General features: G+C 41.6%; 1 protein-coding gene across 3 annotated transcripts in view; it reads right to left on the bottom strand.

The window, feature by feature from the left end:
- phkb (phosphorylase kinase, beta) overlaps window positions 1–19,235 on the bottom strand; it is a 134,511-nt gene that overhangs the window by 2,390 nt on the left and 112,886 nt on the right. For 2 of the 3 annotated variants that reach the window (XM_012873994.3, XM_012873992.3), the window contains 10 exons: window positions 16,835–16,917; window positions 15,457–15,547; window positions 12,245–12,303; window positions 10,716–10,878; window positions 10,307–10,388; window positions 8,349–8,406; window positions 5,549–5,639; window positions 4,184–4,389; window positions 566–700; window positions 312–441 (listed from right to left, as the gene is read on the bottom strand). In XM_012873994.3, the coding sequence (XP_012729448.2) occupies window positions 312–441; window positions 566–700; window positions 4,184–4,389; window positions 5,549–5,639; window positions 8,349–8,406; window positions 10,307–10,388; window positions 10,716–10,878; window positions 12,245–12,303; window positions 15,457–15,547; window positions 16,835–16,917 (1,098 nt within the window). Of the gene's footprint in view, window positions 1–311; window positions 442–565; window positions 701–4,183; window positions 4,390–5,548; window positions 5,640–8,020; window positions 8,112–8,348; window positions 8,407–10,306; window positions 10,389–10,715; window positions 10,879–12,244; window positions 12,304–15,456; window positions 15,548–16,834; window positions 16,918–19,235 lie in introns of all 3 variants that reach the window. The other variant, XM_012873993.3, reaches the window with a different exon arrangement.

The raw sequence follows: 19,235 nt of genomic DNA, 5'->3' as shown, positions 1-19,235 counted from the left end.
GATCTCAGTTCTTTGTGCTCCAGAGGCCTCCTCAGTCACCAGATCACAATCCAATAACAGGTGGATGGGCATCTGACAAATCTGCGTAAGGCGTGGCTAATAAAGTGGCCACTGAGCATATGAAGCGTGATGATGACACCTAGCAACATCTAAACTCCCCTGGCTGTCCCCTAAACTATAATGGGACAGCCAGGGAGCCGTTCTGCTCTATACCAGCAGACACGCCTAATCTCAGTCACAGCACCCAAAAGACCCCAATAACGTCTTGACCAAAGTCAGAGTGTTTCTCTTTAGTGGAGGGAGGCGCGTACCTGTGGGAGGTGATTTCCAGCCACCACGATACCGTTAGGGGTCCTCTCCAGGATCTGCCACACGCGATCATAAAAGCCCAGAGGGGTTCTGTTCAGACTGCCGTCGATCTGACGCCGGTTCAGCCAGGACCTGAGGTGAAAAGGTGAAAAGTTAAAGCCCTGTTGTCTCTAAAGGCATGCCTGTAACTAAATGAAAGGTGAAGGCATATTTATTTGCTGGATAACGCATCACGCACGTCTATTTCAGATTTTACCTGCCAGTGTGCTGCGGCTGCAGGACGTCCAGCAGGAGCTGCTTTATGTCGCTGGGGGAGAGCTGGTAGATGTCCTGAGGGGGCATGTCTCCAGCTCGGATCTTCAGCTCATGTTTCATGGCCTGAACGATCCATCTTCACATCCACATAACAGAGAAATGGTGTTAGAGACTGCAAATGTAACCTTGTACAGGTCCACTCTAAATTACCAGTTTGTTGTCAGCTCACAAATACAAACCACAGTTTAAGAGAACAGTACTCATCTGGTTCATTGGGTTCTGGAGATATCTAAACCACACATAGAATTCAATCCCATCCTAACAACACCACAAAGTTCATCCTTTGTTAGAACGTCTACAACTAGCCATCTGGATTGTGTTCCTGGGAGAGCGTGAAATCCTGAAACTGTTCCATGTTTGGTTTTAAAACTCACTAAACCCACTCTATTGAAGGTTTTCCATGATTTCCACTTAACACCAGACTATAAACTCATGATGCTGGGCTTAGCAGCTGTCTTTGACTCTGTTGATTGTTTTGTTTTTTACTCCTGGCTGGAGCGGCAGGTGGATGCTTCTGGTTCAGCTCTAATGAACCAGAACCTACCTCTCTGACACTTGTTTTTGCATCAACAGCAGTGATTTTATCTTTACCTCCAATTGATCTCAGCTCGGGAGTACCACAAGGCTTCAAACGTGGACTTCTTTCTTTTTCCTTCTGCCTGATGCCACTTGGCAATATTTTAGGCAAGCAGAACATTTTCTTTTATTCGTATGCAGAAAAATCCGAGGTTTATTCTCGACTTAAGCACAGCAGTGGGCAATCTGACCTAAAATCCAGATTTTATGTATTTTTTTCAGTTGCGCAGATTTAAAAAAAAAAAAATAGAGCCTATTTTATCTAAATGCAATTGAGATAGTTGTATAACCTCTTATCTTCATTACTGTGATGGCACACAGCGATGCCCTTTGGGGGCACAATTTATCTGAGTTTTACGTGATTTAACTTACTGTTTAGAAACACATTTTTAGTCACTGTCCCTCGACCCAAAGTGAGATGTTGACTCTGAACCTGTTTATTTCTTTGACTTCTTTTATACTCCTTTTGTATTAACTTTTATCCCTCTTGTATGTTTGTTTCATTTCTCTACTTCCAACTGACACGATCAGCATACATTCAAAGATCAGGGGATGATTTGTTTGTAACAATTAATTTCCAATGTACCCCTGAGGCTGTGTTGCTTTATTGATCGCATTATGGATTCCTTGCACAGCTCTACCTGGGGGTTTGAAGGTCACACATATGTAATAACGGTACTCAGTCGGGGCCTTTATGTACAGACGTTCCTGTTAAATGACCTAATTTCTGTTTAAACTGCAGAATTATACATTAACAGAGTCTAATACAGAGTGATTATACCAACTTATTTAAATTGAGTTATGGTCCTTTCAGGTATTGTTTCAAATGGACTAATGTTGCTACTGAAAAAATCTGCAGAACTTGCAGAACAAATATCAAGCTACAGATTTAAATACATCATAAATAATTTCCTCAGCTAATAGCTTTAAGAATGTAAACCTGGGGATTATGCCATTTCTCCACTAAGGTAAAATGTACTTTATTTCTGTTTCAGAGTGTAAGCACTGAAAGAATTTGTGGTTGCAGAACACCAGGTTGTCATCCAACTGGAGCCCTTCTCTGCTGGGGGTGAGGGAGCAAACATGGACGCTGTGTTGGTGAAATCCATTTAAAGTTTGTTACAGCAACACTTTTCCATAAGGTGTGGAGTGAATCTGTAGAAGTTAGACAGGGTACCGGCTGTGAAAGAATCATTGTTTAGACTTTAAAAACATATTTTTTTATGCAGCTGGGACTTCCCTCCCTTTTTCCTGCACACATTTGGTAGTAAGCATCGGTGCGGTTAATTTAAAACCAGTTCTGGTTACACATTTCAACACGGTTTGGGGTGACAGTACATCACTTTTAAACCACAGCTGCTATTGTTTCTTCCAATAAATTAAAGATAAATTATGTCTCCATCCATCCATCCATTCTCGTCCGCTTATCCGGGGTCGGGTCGAGGGGGTAGCAGCTTCAGTAGGGAGGCCCAGACGTCCCTCTCCCCGGCCACTTGGGCCAGCTCCTCAGGAGGAATCCCAAGGCGTTCCCAGGCCAGCCGAGAGACATAGTCCCTCCAGCGTGTCCTGGGTCTTCCCCTGGGCCTCCTCCCGGTGGGACGTGCCCGGAACACCTCACCAGGGAGGCGTCCAGGAGGCATCCTGACCAGATTCCCGAGCCACCTCAACTGGCTCCTCTCGACGTGGAGGAGCAGCGGCTCTACTCTGAGTCCTCCCCGGATGACTGAGCTCCTCACCCTACCCTAGGGAGAGCCCAGACACACTATGGAGAAAACTCATTTTGGCCGCTTGTATCCGGGATCTCGATATCCGAATCACTTCATTACCTGATATCGCTTTAGGCCATAGATGAGGGTAGGAACGTAGATCGACCGGTAAATCGAGAGCTTTGCCTTTTGGCTCAGCTCTCTCTTCACCACAACGGATCGGTACAGCGCCCGCTTCACAGCAGACGCTGCACCAATCCGCCTGTCGATCTCCCGCTCCATCTTCCCCTCATTCGTGAACAAGACTCCAAGATACTTAAACTCCTCCACTAGGGGCAGGACATCCTCCCCAACCCGGAGAAGGCACTCTACCCTTTTCCGGCTCAAGACCATGGTCTCGGATTTGGAGGCAGTGATCCTCACCCCGGCCGCTTCACATTCTGCTGCGAGCCACTCTAGTGAGGGCTGTAGATCACGCCCTGATGAAGCCAATAGGACCACGTCATCCGCGAATAGCAGAGACGCAATCCTAAAGCCACCAAAACAGATCCCCTCAACACCTTGACTGCACCTAGAAATTCTGTCCATAAAAGTTATGAACAGAATCGGTGACAAAGGGCAACCCATTATATGTCTAATAATAATTAAAAAAAAATCATTAAGCAGGTTAAAGCTGCAAATAGTTAATTAGCCTTTGTGCCTGAAAAAAAGGTTTCATGCATCAAACAAGTTCAGGCAGCTTAATTTGGAAAACATTTTAAAATAATTTCTAGAAGTGTAAGATTTAGATCCATCAGTGGAGAAATATCATCTCCCTGTGCTCCACTAAGATGAATTCAGCCTGAATTGTGGTAAGGAGCCTGGTTTAAACATAACAGAATGTGATTTGCTGCGTGACAAACTGCGCTGCTGTTGCTGAATAGTTAACAAAATCCTATACAGCATACAGCCCGGAGGCACGTTCAACATTTTCAATTTTCCTGATGACATGACGACTCAGTCCAACTATGGGAAAATTGCAGTCTGGGTAATTTAGAGGAAACGAAGAAAACAGCCTACTTACTGGATAAAGTCTCAGAGGCATTTAACAGCTATTGGTTTCTTGAGTTTTTTTATTCTCAGTTTACATGCTCATAATGGTTTATTTCTTTCTGTCAACTGGCTGACAACAGGAAGGAGAAAATAACACCTAACGCAAGAGAAAATCTCAACCGATCAAATATATGAGAGCTGTGAGAGGTTCAAATTCAGCCATTTTAAAGGCAATATCACCCTACCCGACTCTGATCTTGAGCATGCCGCTGAACAGCTCGGGGTTGTTGGAGATAATCCATCCGATGTGGATGACCAGCTCCTGTTGGAGGACAGCTTCTCTCTCGCCACCGTGGGGAGCGCACTTGCTGTAAATGATGCCCTGGATCACTCCCGGGGACAATGGGTTGGAAATCACCTCCTCCTCGTGCCCAAACAGACCCAGGGTCACCTGGCGATCATGTGTGAATACAGAAATGTGCACAGTGCTGTAAATCTAGATTGGTTCTCAGCAGAAAAAAAAGAAAAAAAACATGAAACAGTACACGTGCATCAGCTATAGTGCAAATTACTTTATTCAAGACACTATTTCAATAGGTCTTGTTACTTCACTTCAAAATTGGCCTCCTCTCTCAGAGTCACGTTAAAGGGAGAGAATACATGACACCTTTGTAGTTTGGCTCCGAAGCGTCGCAGGAAAATTACAGCTCGGCAATTTCACTGATAAGAGGACACGCTTTTATCTTGTTGCCTTCAGCTGATGAAATGCAACTCCAAAAAAACTTAGATGCATCATTCATCCTTACATCTAAGTGGATCTGAGCAGAGCAAAGAAGCCAAGAGCTGAAATAAAGCTTTGGATTCCAGGAAGAATCCACTGTTGGATTTCCATAACAATGTGAAATACAATCAGAACGAAAACTTCCTCAGATGGGAGAGTGCCTCGTTTTCTTTCTACTTAGCCTTTATTGTAAGGAGAAGAGCGCATCCGTCTCCAATTTTAAATCAGCTTTTCCAATCATGTTGAGAGGAGCCGACCCTCTTGCCTCATTGGCAATCTATATGCAGATTCACACCTTGAGCTACTTCAGCATAATGAAATGCCTAAAAGTGTTCAGAGGGGTAGACATGCAGCAAGATAACTGACACCCTTGAGAGGAGGCTAATCTGTGAATAGCACTTGACAGAAAAACGCTGAATTAAAAGTCATCTCGCATGAGGTGGTGAATCCACACGACTCATGAGTCACGGGGCTTCAATCGGCACATAGAGCGTGTCCACACAAGGTGCAAATTATAGTGCTGGGGGAGCGGCGGGGGTTACGCTGGTAGCCTTGCTGCAACTGCAAATACAGCCTGGATTCAAACACAGTCGACGTAAGCCGTGATGAGGGACACGAGCAAGCAGCTGGCCCAGATCATTCCCATAGGATACAGCATACAGCACGAGGAGCCTTCAGAAATCTACACGTCTAGATTTTCCTCCGTCTTCTGATCAGTGAACATTAAAATCCTTGGCCCAACATGCCAACAACAGCTTTCCCCCGACACCATTTCTTTTAGAGAAGGGGTCGATTTTACTCAGGCCCTTCTGTCTGTGTGTCCACTTACCTGCTTGCCTTGCACTAAAATACTAGTAATACTGGGGGCAAGGCTGTCCACTAGCTTAGTTAAGAGACTGGCAGCAAGACGGACAACAGACCTGATGGGGCGACAAGACACAAGAACATTCTTGAGATATTTAGGACAAGTAACAATTTACAGCTTGGACTGTAATATATACAGTGCCTCGAAAAAGTATTCGAAAACCCCCGTTAACCTTTTGACATTTTGTCACGTTCCGACAGTACACTTTCATGCATTTTGTTGGGGATTTTAGATGATAAACCAACACAATGTAGCACATGGAAGTCAAGTTGTTAAACGTTCGATTTTCTAATCTTTGGCATGACTCGAAAATCGCTTTTTTACAGGTGATATCCATCGCATCCGACTGCAAAGAAGCATTCTGGGAATAAATGTGGGAATAAATCTTCTCAAGAGGTGAGGCTCAGACAACTCCAGCAGACTTGCTGCTGCAATCAAAGCGAAACACGGATTCATAAAGCACTAATTTAAGAGGCAGGGTTGAAGACCGACGCATGCTACACTTGTCAGATAAAAGTAGCTTCAGGACTTCAGAAAAATCCCTCCCGTGGTGTTGGTTTGTCACATAAGATTCTAACCAAATACATTCAAGTTTACAGCTGTGACAAAATGTACAAAGTTCACTTTTGCAAAGCACTGTAGCTGTTTTCTTCGTATCCTTTGTGCATTTTCCAATAACACCCAGGCTTGCAGAAAACATCTCCAGCAACAAGGGATCCAAAAGGTATCCAATCACAAGGCATCGTTTAGATTCTGGAAGCTCCAATATCAAGTTTGCTCCCCCCATAAATATTTTAATGTTCACACTTTTTTTTTCTTTCAATTTAGCACTCATGAGATTCAATGCAGTCAGCTAGCTGCTTCCTCTTGTCTGCGGGAATCCTATGAGGGAAAAAAAAAAAAAAACATGGCACACTGAATGGCAGTTATCTAAACATTCACAAAGCCAGGGATTACTAATGACACACAAAAAGGAGGTACAACAGTGGTGGGAGCATGGGACAATGTCACGAATGGGGTCACGTATAAGCTGAAAGACAATTTGCTCTTATTATATGCTGAAAAAAAAAGCTCCTAAACGATTTGTGTACCTGACAAGTTACCGTATTTCGTGATCACATTTAGGAGGGTGGGGTGGGGGTGGGGGTAGAGCCAGAAAATCAACAAAACATTAAAGTTTAAAAGGCATGGTTCGCTGTCAAAGCGCTGATCCTTGGAAAACCCATTTCAAGCCTCACTTGCCGGCCAATTTTAGGTAAATGGGAGCGTATGCACAGCGGCGTACGGACGTCGTTTCCCACGAAGAAAAAACAAAACAACCCGAAGGGAAAAAAAGGATGCCGCTATTTCTAAATGTCACACGTATATTCCTGCTTCCTGAGATGTCGGCGAATTAAACAGCATACAATCGAAGTTGTCGTGTCAGGGAGCGTAACCAAAGCAAACGGCGAGCACAGACTGCACTGGCCACTGATGTATGAGATGTATGAGCTACAACAACCACCCACAACATTTAGTCAGTATTTGCACGTGAGGCCAGCAGCAAACCACAATTCAAATAGAAGTTGGACATTTTCCAAATGGTTCAACGCTCTCTACAAAGATAACAATTGTAATACATTTCTGTAATGCTAAGTTTAATTCGCAGACAAGTTCTTAGCTTTCATGGATATCCAGATGTGGAACAGAATTTTATTTGCTTTTTCCCCAACTTTTGTGAACTGGTTTGCTCAACAAATATAAAGCTCTTCCAGCCAAATCAAGTTCCTTAGACAAAGGCACGTAGGGTGAGAGAGTCACGGTCTACTTAATTTGCAGTGCACGGCCAGCCTACGAGCCACCGGGGATGGAATAGGGATGGGACAGTAGGAAAGGGTTCGGTCTGTGGGGTTTAAATGTGAAGAGAAAGCCAACACTGACCACAAGCTCAGCTCCGGATTGCATCCAACTCAAGGTTCCTGCGAGCGTCCTAGCTGGAGCAAACTCCTGGCTGTGTGAGCCAAGTTTTTCATCGAGCTAAAAGCAGTGACTGTATTAGGAATGAAACAGTCCAGGGAGTTCCCTGAAAACCCCGTCTTCAGCTAAATTAGAGCAGAGTGTATGTCGGCGATTTCACTTTAAAGACTATGTTGCATGGAAAGATTTTACAATTATAACTTCCTGGTTTTTTTGGCTAGGTGCTTTTTTATATTTCTGTACACTTAAGGATTGCATTTTCGTATTCTATTCTTTGCTGTTTTTAGATCCTGCAACAACAAAAAAATAATATTTTTCCTTTTTTGGCTTAAAAGCAAAATAAAAATGGGAGTAATGACCCCAGCGAATGGTGAACGGTGACAGGCCCACACCCAGCTCACACAGCCCTCTCCAGCTAGCCGGCTAGCTAGGCAACTAGAACATGCGGGAGCGTTTACTCCGTCGCCCGCTGAACTTTACCTGTTTCCCATGCACCAGAATTGTGGTGATGTGAGGCGCTATAGAGCTGGCAAACTTCTTGGTAATAGCAGCAGCATATCGCACTGCCAGCCTGCAGTTTATCCAGATCACGTTTGTTTTTCATTAGTTCGGAAAGTCAGGACAATGTGATTAAACAAGTTTCTACAGACACAAGATATAACAAATGCACCTCAAACTGCTTTCAGAGGAAATCTACTTCCTGAAACCATGAGAGCACTAACTGATACTGAATGCATCCTGGCTGATTATGTTTTGAACACCTGTACATTATACAGCATGTTTGTGTATTCAAGTGAGAACACCAGACCAAAGCTTTCTGCTGCCGGCTCGTCTGTAGATCCGCTCCAGTTCATCCATCAGGTTCTCTGGAATCACAAATATGACTTGTGGTCAGAAATCATAAAGATTGTAAAAAATAAATTTCATCCTTAAATTCATATAGAAAGCATGTAAGACTAATGTAATTTAAACATGAAACCAATGATTCCCCATTTAACGTCTCCGAGGGCCGATACGGTGGGCCTTTTACTGTAGATGCTTTCCTGCCATTTGAAGAGGAGCCATCAACGGGCCGCTCCCAAACGTTCCAACATGGTATTTAAAACATGTGAAATATGGTTAAAGCCAAAAACTAAAACTATCAGTAAAACAAGACCAATTCTTTCCATCACTGTTTGACAATAAAAAAATGTCTCCTATTTTAGACTATCTAGGGTCTCTAAAAGTTTTTTATTCAAGTTTTTTTTCTAACTGCCAGAATTATGTGGTATGACTTACAGGATAGTGTTTGCCTTTCTTAAAATTCAGAGTACACTGCAAAAACGGAACTAGAAATAAGTAAAATATTCTTTAAAATGAGTGTATTTGTCCTTGATTTGAGTAAGTAAATAAGATGCTTTGCCAATGGCATATGATTTTTGCACTTAAAATACGAACAATTCATCTCCATCTGCTTATTTTAATTATCTTATTTTAGGGGTCAAAATACTCATTCCGTTGACAGATAATCTTATTTACCTGCTCAAATCAAGGATTAAAACTAAGAACATTTTACTTAATTTTAGACCCGTTTTTGCAGAGTATTAGATCTATTTCGTCAGTATCTGGTAGAATTCCCTTTTAAATTGTGTGACTTGATTCCACAAGCCTCTCACAACGCTGATGGATTTTTGGCTCATTCTTCCAGACAGAACTGGTGTAACCAGTCGGGTTTGCAGGCTGCCTTGCTTGCACAGACCTTCTCAGCTCTGTCCACACATTCACTGTGGGGTTTGCGCTGGCCTATGAATAACATTCCTTTTTTGCCATCAAGGTGCTTTGTAACTAAATTGGCAGTTTTAAAGCTCTACTTATTCCCAAGCTTTCATTTCCTATCTGAGGTGCTGTTTCAAAGTTTGTAGGTGACGTTCTTTTTCAATGATGTCCTTTCTTCTGTGAAGTGTACCCGGCAGTAACAAAAACATGTTAATCTTCAGAGGATTGGATGGGAAGGAGCACTAGCCAGCCACCAGTGCCACCTTAGAACAGCCATTAGCATGTTTTACAGTGTTATTTACTATATATATATATATATATATATATATATATATATATATATATATATATATATATATATATAAACTTTTGTTTTTCACAAGAAATCAACGGTATCTTTTTCCATCATACCATTCAGGAAGAAGATGGGTTTGGTGTCCCAGAGACAGATATGGTGTTTATACTTGCATATTTGAACATTTGAAAAAGGGCACTTTCAGACATCTAGAAAATGTACCCAAGGATGAACCAGATATGAGGAGGCTTCCGATCAGAAACTCTCAAAATCTTGACATCATCATCTGGCTTTTACAAATAGTTTAAAGGGGTAGCTAGTATGTTACAGAGTGTATACAACTCTGAATTTGAAGAATGTAATAAAAATCAAAGTCCTTGTCTCATCATTCTGGCATTGAACAAATTAATTGAAATAAACTTCACTGACTGAATTAAAGCAGGAATTTTAATCTGATTCAGTGTCATTTGGTGAAGAAAATGTGACTTTTTCTAGTGTATTTAAATGTCTGCCGTTATCTGTAGATGTGTTGAAGCAGTCACACATCTAAGAGCTGCAATGCTTTCCCCCCTGAGGACCAGAATTGGGAAAGACTGCTTGAATCAACAGCATAAAACTTCTAATAGTCTGCAAAGATTATTATATAATTTCTCCTAAAACCTCCCGCTCCTCTTCCACTGTTCTAATTGATGGCTTAATTTGCAGTGTGTGCATACCGTCTTTGGCCAGGAAGTCTGGCCCTTCTCTTCTAAGAAGGATGCTGGCAAGCTGAGCCTGACTGGCCAAGCAGTCCGAGTCCTACAGAGAAAGGCAGAGCAGAGAATAATGAAGATGAACCTGGCATCACATGCAAAATGAATATTCTTTTTTTTTTATTAACTGAACTGCATCATACAATCATTATAAGAGCTAAGTAAGAGGGTATATTTCTAGTGGTTCATAACAACTGCAGTGTTGATTTGGATGCAAAAAGAAGTTAGACCATATACAAGAGTAATTTGTCCAAAATATCCCAATTGTATCGTCACTGATATGTTACTATTTAATCCAAAGTTTCAAATTAGATTTCTTATTTAAATACGCAGTGATTATCTGGATCACTGCTCTGTTGAACCATCATCTTACATGAAACTTCTGCAGGATCTCATAGGTGGGTTTGTTTTGCCATTCCTCCACACTGATCTCTGGTTGCTGCTCCAGGTCAGAGGCGTTGGGGGTGCTCGTTTGCCTCTTCACCTTCGAGTGCTTCGGAAGCTCCAGCTCCTCAAAGCTCTTGAACTCTGGGATCCTACGGACACAGAAAAGGACAGTAAATATCCTGGTTCTCCTAAACCCAAGCAGTTTGGCATTGTCACATTTCAAACACAAAAAAAACGCCTACCAAGGCCAGGACCTGATCCAACAGGGGCAACAAACACCATGTGACGAGCGGCACACTGGTGGTGGCTTAAAACATTACTCATGTCATCGAGACAATATCACAACCTTCAGTTATCGTTTGAAGAAATTTGTAACCGATAATTTGGAAAAAGTGAATGAAGGAAATTTCGGCTACAACATCTTACTGGTGCCTGAATCTTAATTTAAAAATAACGTCTAGATGAGTGAACTTCAAGATGCACATCTTGAGAATCAGGGAAGGGAGTTAAATGGTTAAAATATCTGCTGAAACAGGAAACAAGCTGATAAACAACAATAAGCAGGGTTTCATAGCTGGAATGTTTATAAAGATTGTCGTATTTCCATTGATTACAGAGAAGGTTATAAAGACTGTTTGCCTACCATATTTTAAATAAAATGTTTGAAAAAAAACAGCAAAATGTTGTTTTTCACAAAGTTAATACTCCTTTTGCGTTCTTTTATTATCAAGCCATGACTGCCTTGTTTCCTAATAGAAATTTTCTTCGGCCGAGTAAAAATGATTTTAAATGTAAATCTGCTGGACAGTATGAATCATTTTAGGCTGGATCATTTTTATTAATATGCTCAGTCATTTATTTATCCAGCTTTATAATACTGTTTTCAGTTTTGCAGACTGGCTTAAATTTGAAGTCTGACACTTAACATTAGTATTCTTATAAAAAAAACACATCACAACATAATATACTCTAAAGCTACTTAATATGCCGGTTCATATCTGAAATATCGAATTTCTAAAGAAAATTATTTTGCTCTTCTCTTACCGCAGAAATAAGAGTTGTGCACATGGGGAGGTAACTACAAAACTACCCTTCTTCACCTCTGACTAGTTTAAACTCTAAATATCTCGCCCAATCGCAGGTACCTTAGACCTTCACAAATAAGTCACCCTGCGTTTTCATGCTAGATGATAATAATATGATGCTGCATCCAGTAAAAAAAAACACTCTTAAATATGGTTAAAGCCCTTCACTCTAATTTAAAACGGGACACTCAATTCAACTGTCAAACATGCGGTGACTCCATATCTTAAGATGTGAAAAATGTCAAGTTTTCTTGAGACCCCTAAATAGTGATGCTATTATGCCTTTGATAAATGTGTTTGTTTTAGGCAAAACAGAAAATACACACTTTAAACCGGAGTTTTCTCTTTTACTGCAACCTGGAGCCCCACCATAGAGAGGAAACGTTCCCATTTAACGAGGCAAGCATGAAAGACTACAGGAAGCTCTTACTCTGCCTCATTGACACGGAGGAAGTCCAGCTGCTCCACAAATGCTCCTGATATCAGGGTCTATAGAGTTGATGGATAAAAAAAAAACACATTTAAAAAATTGTTAAATTACTATTCGGGTGATTTGGCTCACACCGTCCAAGAGATAGGAAAGTCATAGAGGCTCCATTATGCCTTATGTGCCAGCAGGAGTGCAGGAAGCAATCTTGTAAAAAGGGCTGTTAGGTGACTCAGTAAAAAAAAAACAACTGTTACAAACATGATGTAAAAAAGAAACAATAGGATCCAGCGGCAAGGTGCAACCCAGGTTAGAAATTTCAAGCGTATTAAACATGCACAGCTGCAGTAACACAGAACCTGGTGGTGATAAAAGTTGGAGGATCTCAAAAAAGGAACAAAAGAAACAGCATTTCAATTTTCCCTCCTCATGAGGTCCAAACGGGATATCAGCCATTCCAGCTGAAGTCAACTAAAAAAAAAAAACTAAACTAAGGAGCGCAGGAGAGGAGCAATTGCGCTCTGCTCCCCATAACAATGAGATGATGAAGAGCTGAAGTGTTTCAAAGCTGTGAGAGCTAGCCGTGAAAAAAAAAGCAAATAGGCAAGAGGAAGGGGAAGAAAACTTTAAAGTTAAAAAGAAAAAAGACCATGTGTGGAAGTCTCTGCTGAGCACCACAAACATACTCTGAGAGAAGTTAGAGTCAGAAGGCTTGCCGTAAGTTTGACAAAGAAGTTAGTTTAAGTTAGCAATTTTGAAAGTAGCTCTCGCTCGGCCTCATTTTCCTCTGAGCCTTTCAGCAAAGCTCCCTAATTGAGGTATCTTGGAGTTTAACTTTGGGTTTCAGAAAGGGATCCCAGTGAGAAGCGTTGCGGGAAACTGCTCTAGAGTTTCGGTATTAGAAATATGAGGTGAAGGCATGGGAGACACCCACTCTTAGCCTTTTTAAAAAAAGACGTTATCAAAAACACAGTGTAGTATTTCATATCAGAGAAAGCAACCTGGGCAAACACAAAAAACAGTTTTTAAATTTCATGTGTTAAGGAGAAATTACTTTACCTAATATCTAGCATGAACTGGCTATAATTGTTTTACAGCACTATAGAGACGTTTTGGTCCACACTTCTTAAAGACTATTTTTATTCATCCACATTGGTTTTTTTAGCAGATTCAGCCTCTTTCAGGTAATGTTGAAACATTTAAATTAAATTGAATTAGGACATATCACACCAAAATCCACCTTTTTAGCCCTTAAATACAATTTGCTGTGTACTAGGAGTCTCTCGGAATACAGAAAATGTGAACGTAGTCTGTTCAGGAGCTGCGTAGATACCTTTATATTCTGTTCAGTTTTTTTCTTTTCTCAATTTTAATTGTTGAACAGTTATGTCACATTATTTAATGCAGAGCTGCTAAACAAGGTCATGGACGTCTGGCTTACCAATTTCGTGAATCCTCAATTTTATTTTTTTACCACTGCGATGTACTCCAACTTGAACAATGCCAAAGATACAACTGGATAAGTGAAAATGTTTGGTTGTTGGGTGTATGAACCCACACAATTCATTACATCGTCCTCTAGCAGACATGAAAATGTCGGACTGGGTGGAATGGAACACTGCGACCTGTAGGGGGGCGAGTTGTGTAGTGCTTCCTTTAGCTTTAAAGAGACAACACCTGAACGAGTTGCTCTCAGATCCCCTCTTTTACCCTTTCTGAGATTCCCTTTAAGTCCCGACTTAAAGGGAACATATTATGCTTTTTAATGCCTTCCTTTTCACATTGAAATCATTGACTTGTGGTCTATACTTTGGCTGGGCCATGACAAAAGTGCTTTACTGTTTTTGTTCAGCCATAACCTGAGTGGACTTGGTGGTTTGCTTCCATCCTGCTAGATAACACAAGTTAATTTGGACTGATGGTCACAAACTGTTGGTCAGACATTCTGCTTCATTATTTTATGGTAAAGAGCAGAACTTATGGTTCCATCAATGATGGCTTATCATCCAGGTTCTGAAAAAGCAAAGCAGCTCAAAAACATCACACCACCGTCTCTATGTTTGACTGTCTGCATCTTTGCTAGCAGATGTGTTTACTGATTTCAGATATACTGACACACACCTTCCAAAAAGTTCCCTTTTCCACTCTCATCAGTCCACCAAATGCTTTCCTAAAATCTTTGGGGTTCATCAAGCTGTTTTTGGCAGATGTGAAAGGGACCATTGCGTTTTTTGTTTTATTTTATTTTTTGCTTATCAGTGGTTTTTAGCATGAAACTCTTCCAATGGAGGTCATTTTTTCACACTTTTTTTATTGTTGAATTAAGAACTCTGAACTTAACTAAGGCAAGTAAGGCTTGCAGAATCTTAGATGTTATTCTGAGTTCTTGGGGTAATTTTTGTAGGTTGGACACTTTTGGGAAGGTTGTTGTGTGTTCATAAAATGTTGTTGTTTTCTTTAGAGAGAAATAAATTCATTTTTTTGAGAGTCAAGTAATGTCTAAGAAATACCATGCACGGACAAGCAAAGCAGTACAAAAGCTGCTTGATTATTAGTTGCTTTGGAAAAAAAAGATCACAATTCAAAAGATTATACAAAACAAAGATACAATGCAGGTATTTCTGCTTCATTTACTAAACCTGTGAAGAGTAGGAATGCTAGAGGCAAAAAGCGATTTCCCACTGAACCTTTGAGAAAAATACTTTCACAGAGAACAATGAACACTAGAAGCTGTGCAGAGACACAATGACCACCTACTCAGTATAAAATGTATGTTGACTATTACGCTGTTAGTGACATTTCTAGTGAATGCACCTTTAGAAACTAATACAATCTATTACAGTCAGGGTAATGCAAGACTCCCCAGCTTCATTTGTGTCAGAGCTAGTCTTGTTGTGGAGGAGACACGGTGCACTGCTGCAACACATTTACGACACATTAAACTGGCATAGGGGAGATTTTTAGGAAGGTTGGAGCTTCTTCATCCCTCTGGTTCTGTCTACCAAAGTGATTGAAGCTGCTCATTGATTTAAATACCTCCTAAACTTTATTTCTGACTCCCTTTCTCAATATTTGAGACCACACAGCAATTTAAGCAGAGTTCTGTTGGCTGAGAGTCTGCTGTTACTTCTGCTGTTAACTCAATCAAGCTCTTCTAATTTTCATTCCAAATCTGATCCATTATAAATCGCTTGGATTGTTTTCGATCCACCTACCTGAAGTCTGTCGACGTGCACTTTGACCCCTCCGAAAATGCCTTTCTTGAAAGAGGCCAGCATGTCCAAAACCGGATTGAAGCGGCTCCCTCTGGTTAGATAACAATTTCAGGGTTAGTGTCTTGTCAAGAGGTTGTCAAAAAGTCAAGAGGTTGTCAAAAAGTTGCCTAATATTTTGTTGGAAATTGATATTTAGTGAAGTTCAACTTCACCCTAGATGTTTGCGGTGAAGTCCTGCTCTTGACTTTTTCTTTTCTTTTCATGTTTTAATCAGGTTTCTCTCTCAAAGGTGTTTACTTGCATTATTTACAGCAGGAAAACACTTAAGCTGTATGTGAGAACACCGCATGGCGGTCTTGAAAATTTTGCAAAAATAAAATATCAAGGTGCGTGTGAAAATCCCCAGGGTAAAGACTTCCCAACCAAAGATCTTTAGTGACCATTTTCAGCCTAGTGGGTCTGGTCGATGTGTTCCATTAAGACGATTCTTATGCCTCAATGGTGTTTCTGGCAGAACAGCTACATCACAAGGTGCGTCCAATGAAACTGATCACTGATCAGTTAGCCCCACCATGCATGCAGCCACGGTGCAACCCATACCGCCAACACCTCTCCTATCAATGTCAAAGGCAAGACATAAGAAGAAGAAAAAAATCGCTTTGCTCAACAGCTGGAAAGAGAGCCGTTATACAGGCAAGCTGATGGATAATCCCAAATCATTTAATGCCACCACTGTACAGGATCATTAAGGCTGCTTGTTTCACTGGTTCCTTTCATGGGTCATCACAATCAATCTAACAATTCAAACAAAACGTGTGCTAACCACGCAATCAGGAAACATAAAAGCTACAACTTCAATATCATTTCTTTAGTCCTCTGTCACCTGCTGTACGGGTCATCGTCCTGATCAATGGCAAACTAATGACTATCGAGCTGCTGCTATGAGCGCCCATTGACTCATTTTGGTGCTACAGTGAGGCTGTTTAAACGTTTGTAGCGCGTTTAACATATGGCTCCCTGGGTAACAGTCAATACTTGCGTAATCAGCCCACCGGCCAGGCTATAGTGATACAAATGAGAAACATTATCGCCCAATCAGAAGGCAAATACAGTAGCACCTTTCTGCTACAGAGATTAATGGCACACACAAAATAGGGGAAAAAAAAAAAAAGGTGGCGGGGGAGAGGGTGAGACATTTGATGGCAAAAAGCGAACTGGCTCTTCAAACGTTTTGGTGCCGGCTTGAGACAGCGGCAAAAATAGAGATAGAGTGACGCATAACGAGACAGAAGAAGAGAGCGCCTTGGCAAAAAGGATCACATAAAAGGAAAAGAACAGATCAGAAAGGTTAGTTTTGGGGTATGAGTGTGTGCGTTACTTGATGTTATCCTCGCGGATGAGAACCAGGAAGAGTGGACGTCCCTGCATCTTCCAGCACTGTTTGATGAACTGCAGGGCATTCTGCACAAACAACAGAGCATTTCAGGCCGACATGCTCCGGGTGTAAAGCGTTCGATTTCTTTTATTCCTGCGTAATAACTGAGTCAATGGCATTTCTAAAGTTCAGCCGCCTCTACTGTCAAGCTGAGTTTAAGTTGCAGATCACCTCAGGCGGCTCGGCGCTAAAAACAAACACAAGTTTGAAGTGGAAAGATCACAGTATGAGGTCTGGAGGAGTTCTGAAAACACGGCTTATCGCTGGATTCACATGCGCATGTTTACACTGAAGGAAATCTCCAACGTCTGGGAAACAAAGCCGTGGAAATGTGTTAACGTGTAAAAGTGGAAACGTGGACATTTTGAAATTCTGGAAGGAAGACAGAATATCTTAAAGCATCTTTTTTTTTCATCACATCTAAAAGGATCAGAATATTATGAATATCATGAAAATGTTAAATATTTTCTGTCAATCGTTCCAGAACCTTTATTTCTGACAATTTTCATGATCAAATCTTACAGATAAATACATGTTGTATCTCATTTGAATATTACATGACTACAATTTGAAAAAAAAAGCAGATTTAATGTATAACGGTTCTGTAAAGTCCATATTTTGGGAAGACTGCTGACTTGACAAATGTCCAAAAGACAGTCATTGACCCACTCCGTAAGAAGGGTAAGCTACAAAAAGTAATTGGTAAAGATGGTTGCTCACAGAATTTTGTATCCACAGAAAGTTGAGTTGAAGGAAAAAAGTATGAAAGGTTAAAGTCCACGAGCTAGAGGAAAAATCGCAGCCTTGAGATGATTGGATTAAGAGCCACACAGACCAATTCTTCACATGGGAAACAGATGTCACATTCCTCGTTCACCCACTCCTGAACCAGAGACAATAGCCCCATTTCCACTACCCTTGTTAAACCGATCCATGCCGAGCTCGGACCAAGCTTGGATCAGTTGAACCGTGCCGAGCTTGGTTCTGACGACCGTTTACACATCACCCTAGCACGGTTCCTCGCCTCCTAGTGACGATCTACGGTACTACTGCTGTCTAGGATTGAAGGAGGGACTCAAGCAAATCAAAATGGCGGCGCCTGTAACATTCAGGAAGTTATGCTTGGTTATAGTTGTGATATTTCGTTGTTTGTGGAGAGTCAGGCGAAGAAGGCAACCATTGGTGAATTTACTTGACAGAGTCGGCTTTTGGGAAGTGGATAAGACAAACGAACATCTAATCAGGGCTTACAGATGCAGGAAACAAGGACAGACGCTGAGGTTCATCAAACTGCTAAGCAGAATCATCACTGGAAAGGATGCTTGTATTTTTATGAATGTCTTAAACCGCAAATTTAGTCAGCTGAGTGTAAGGAGATGACGCGGTCTGCTCATGCGCTCTTTGTTATCAGAGAACCGAGCCAGGGAAAAACCGGACCGAGCCCACCCATCGAACTGGTCTAGATTTATCGCGGTCCGGTTGTGTCTGGCATGGTTCAGTTCAGTTTGCGATCCATCTACACTCGAAAGTTATCTCAGTTACCGAGCTCGGACTGGTCTCGGCACGGTTAAAAAAATGGTAGTGTAAACGGGGTAAATGTCAGATGATCCTGAACTCAGTTAAGGACAAAAAGAAGTGGACTGTTGCTGAATGGTCCAAACCTGTCGTTTTGGATTAAACAAAGGTTTACATTTCAGTAGGAAATCAAGGTCCCAGTCTGTAGGAAGAATGAAGAGGCATAGAATCCACATTTGAAGTCCAGGGTGAAGTTTCCACCATCAGTTATGGTTTGGGGTGACATGTCATTGAATGGTGCTGGTCCATTGGGTTTACTGAAGTCCACGGTCGTCTACCAGGAAGTTCTAGAACACCTCATGCTTCCCTCTGCTGACAAGCTTTATGGTGGACTTGGCACCGGCCCACACTCCCACAGGCACCAAAGCTGGCCCGGTGACCATGGTGGTACTGTGCTTTATTGGCAATTAAACTGACCTGACCTGATCCTCACAGGGAACATTTAGTTTATTGCCAAGAAGAAGATGAGAAACACCAGACACAAAAATACAGATGACCTAAAGGCCACCATCAAAGCAACCAATAGCGGCGTAGGTGGCTGCATCCCTGGTGCCCTGGATTGTGGCTAATATAACTGGCAGACCACTGTATGTGTGCTTTACAGAGCTGTGTGTCAGACAGAGAGATCAGCAACACCTGGGCTCTCTCACCTTTCCTCTTTCATTCACTACACCATTAACTTCAGCTACTGCTCAGAGACCTGAACTTGGTCACTTGGAACGAGAAAAAAATAACTACAGCTCAATGCAGGGCCAAAGAATTGGTGGTG

The sequence above is a fragment of the Fundulus heteroclitus genome, chromosome 4 (genome assembly GCF_011125445.2).
Source record: "Fundulus heteroclitus isolate FHET01 chromosome 4, MU-UCD_Fhet_4.1, whole genome shotgun sequence".
Lineage (NCBI taxonomy): Eukaryota > Metazoa > Chordata > Actinopteri > Cyprinodontiformes > Fundulidae > Fundulus > Fundulus heteroclitus.
The sequence above is the reverse complement of the archived record's forward strand: the minus strand, read 5'-3'. Positions and strand labels throughout refer to the sequence as shown.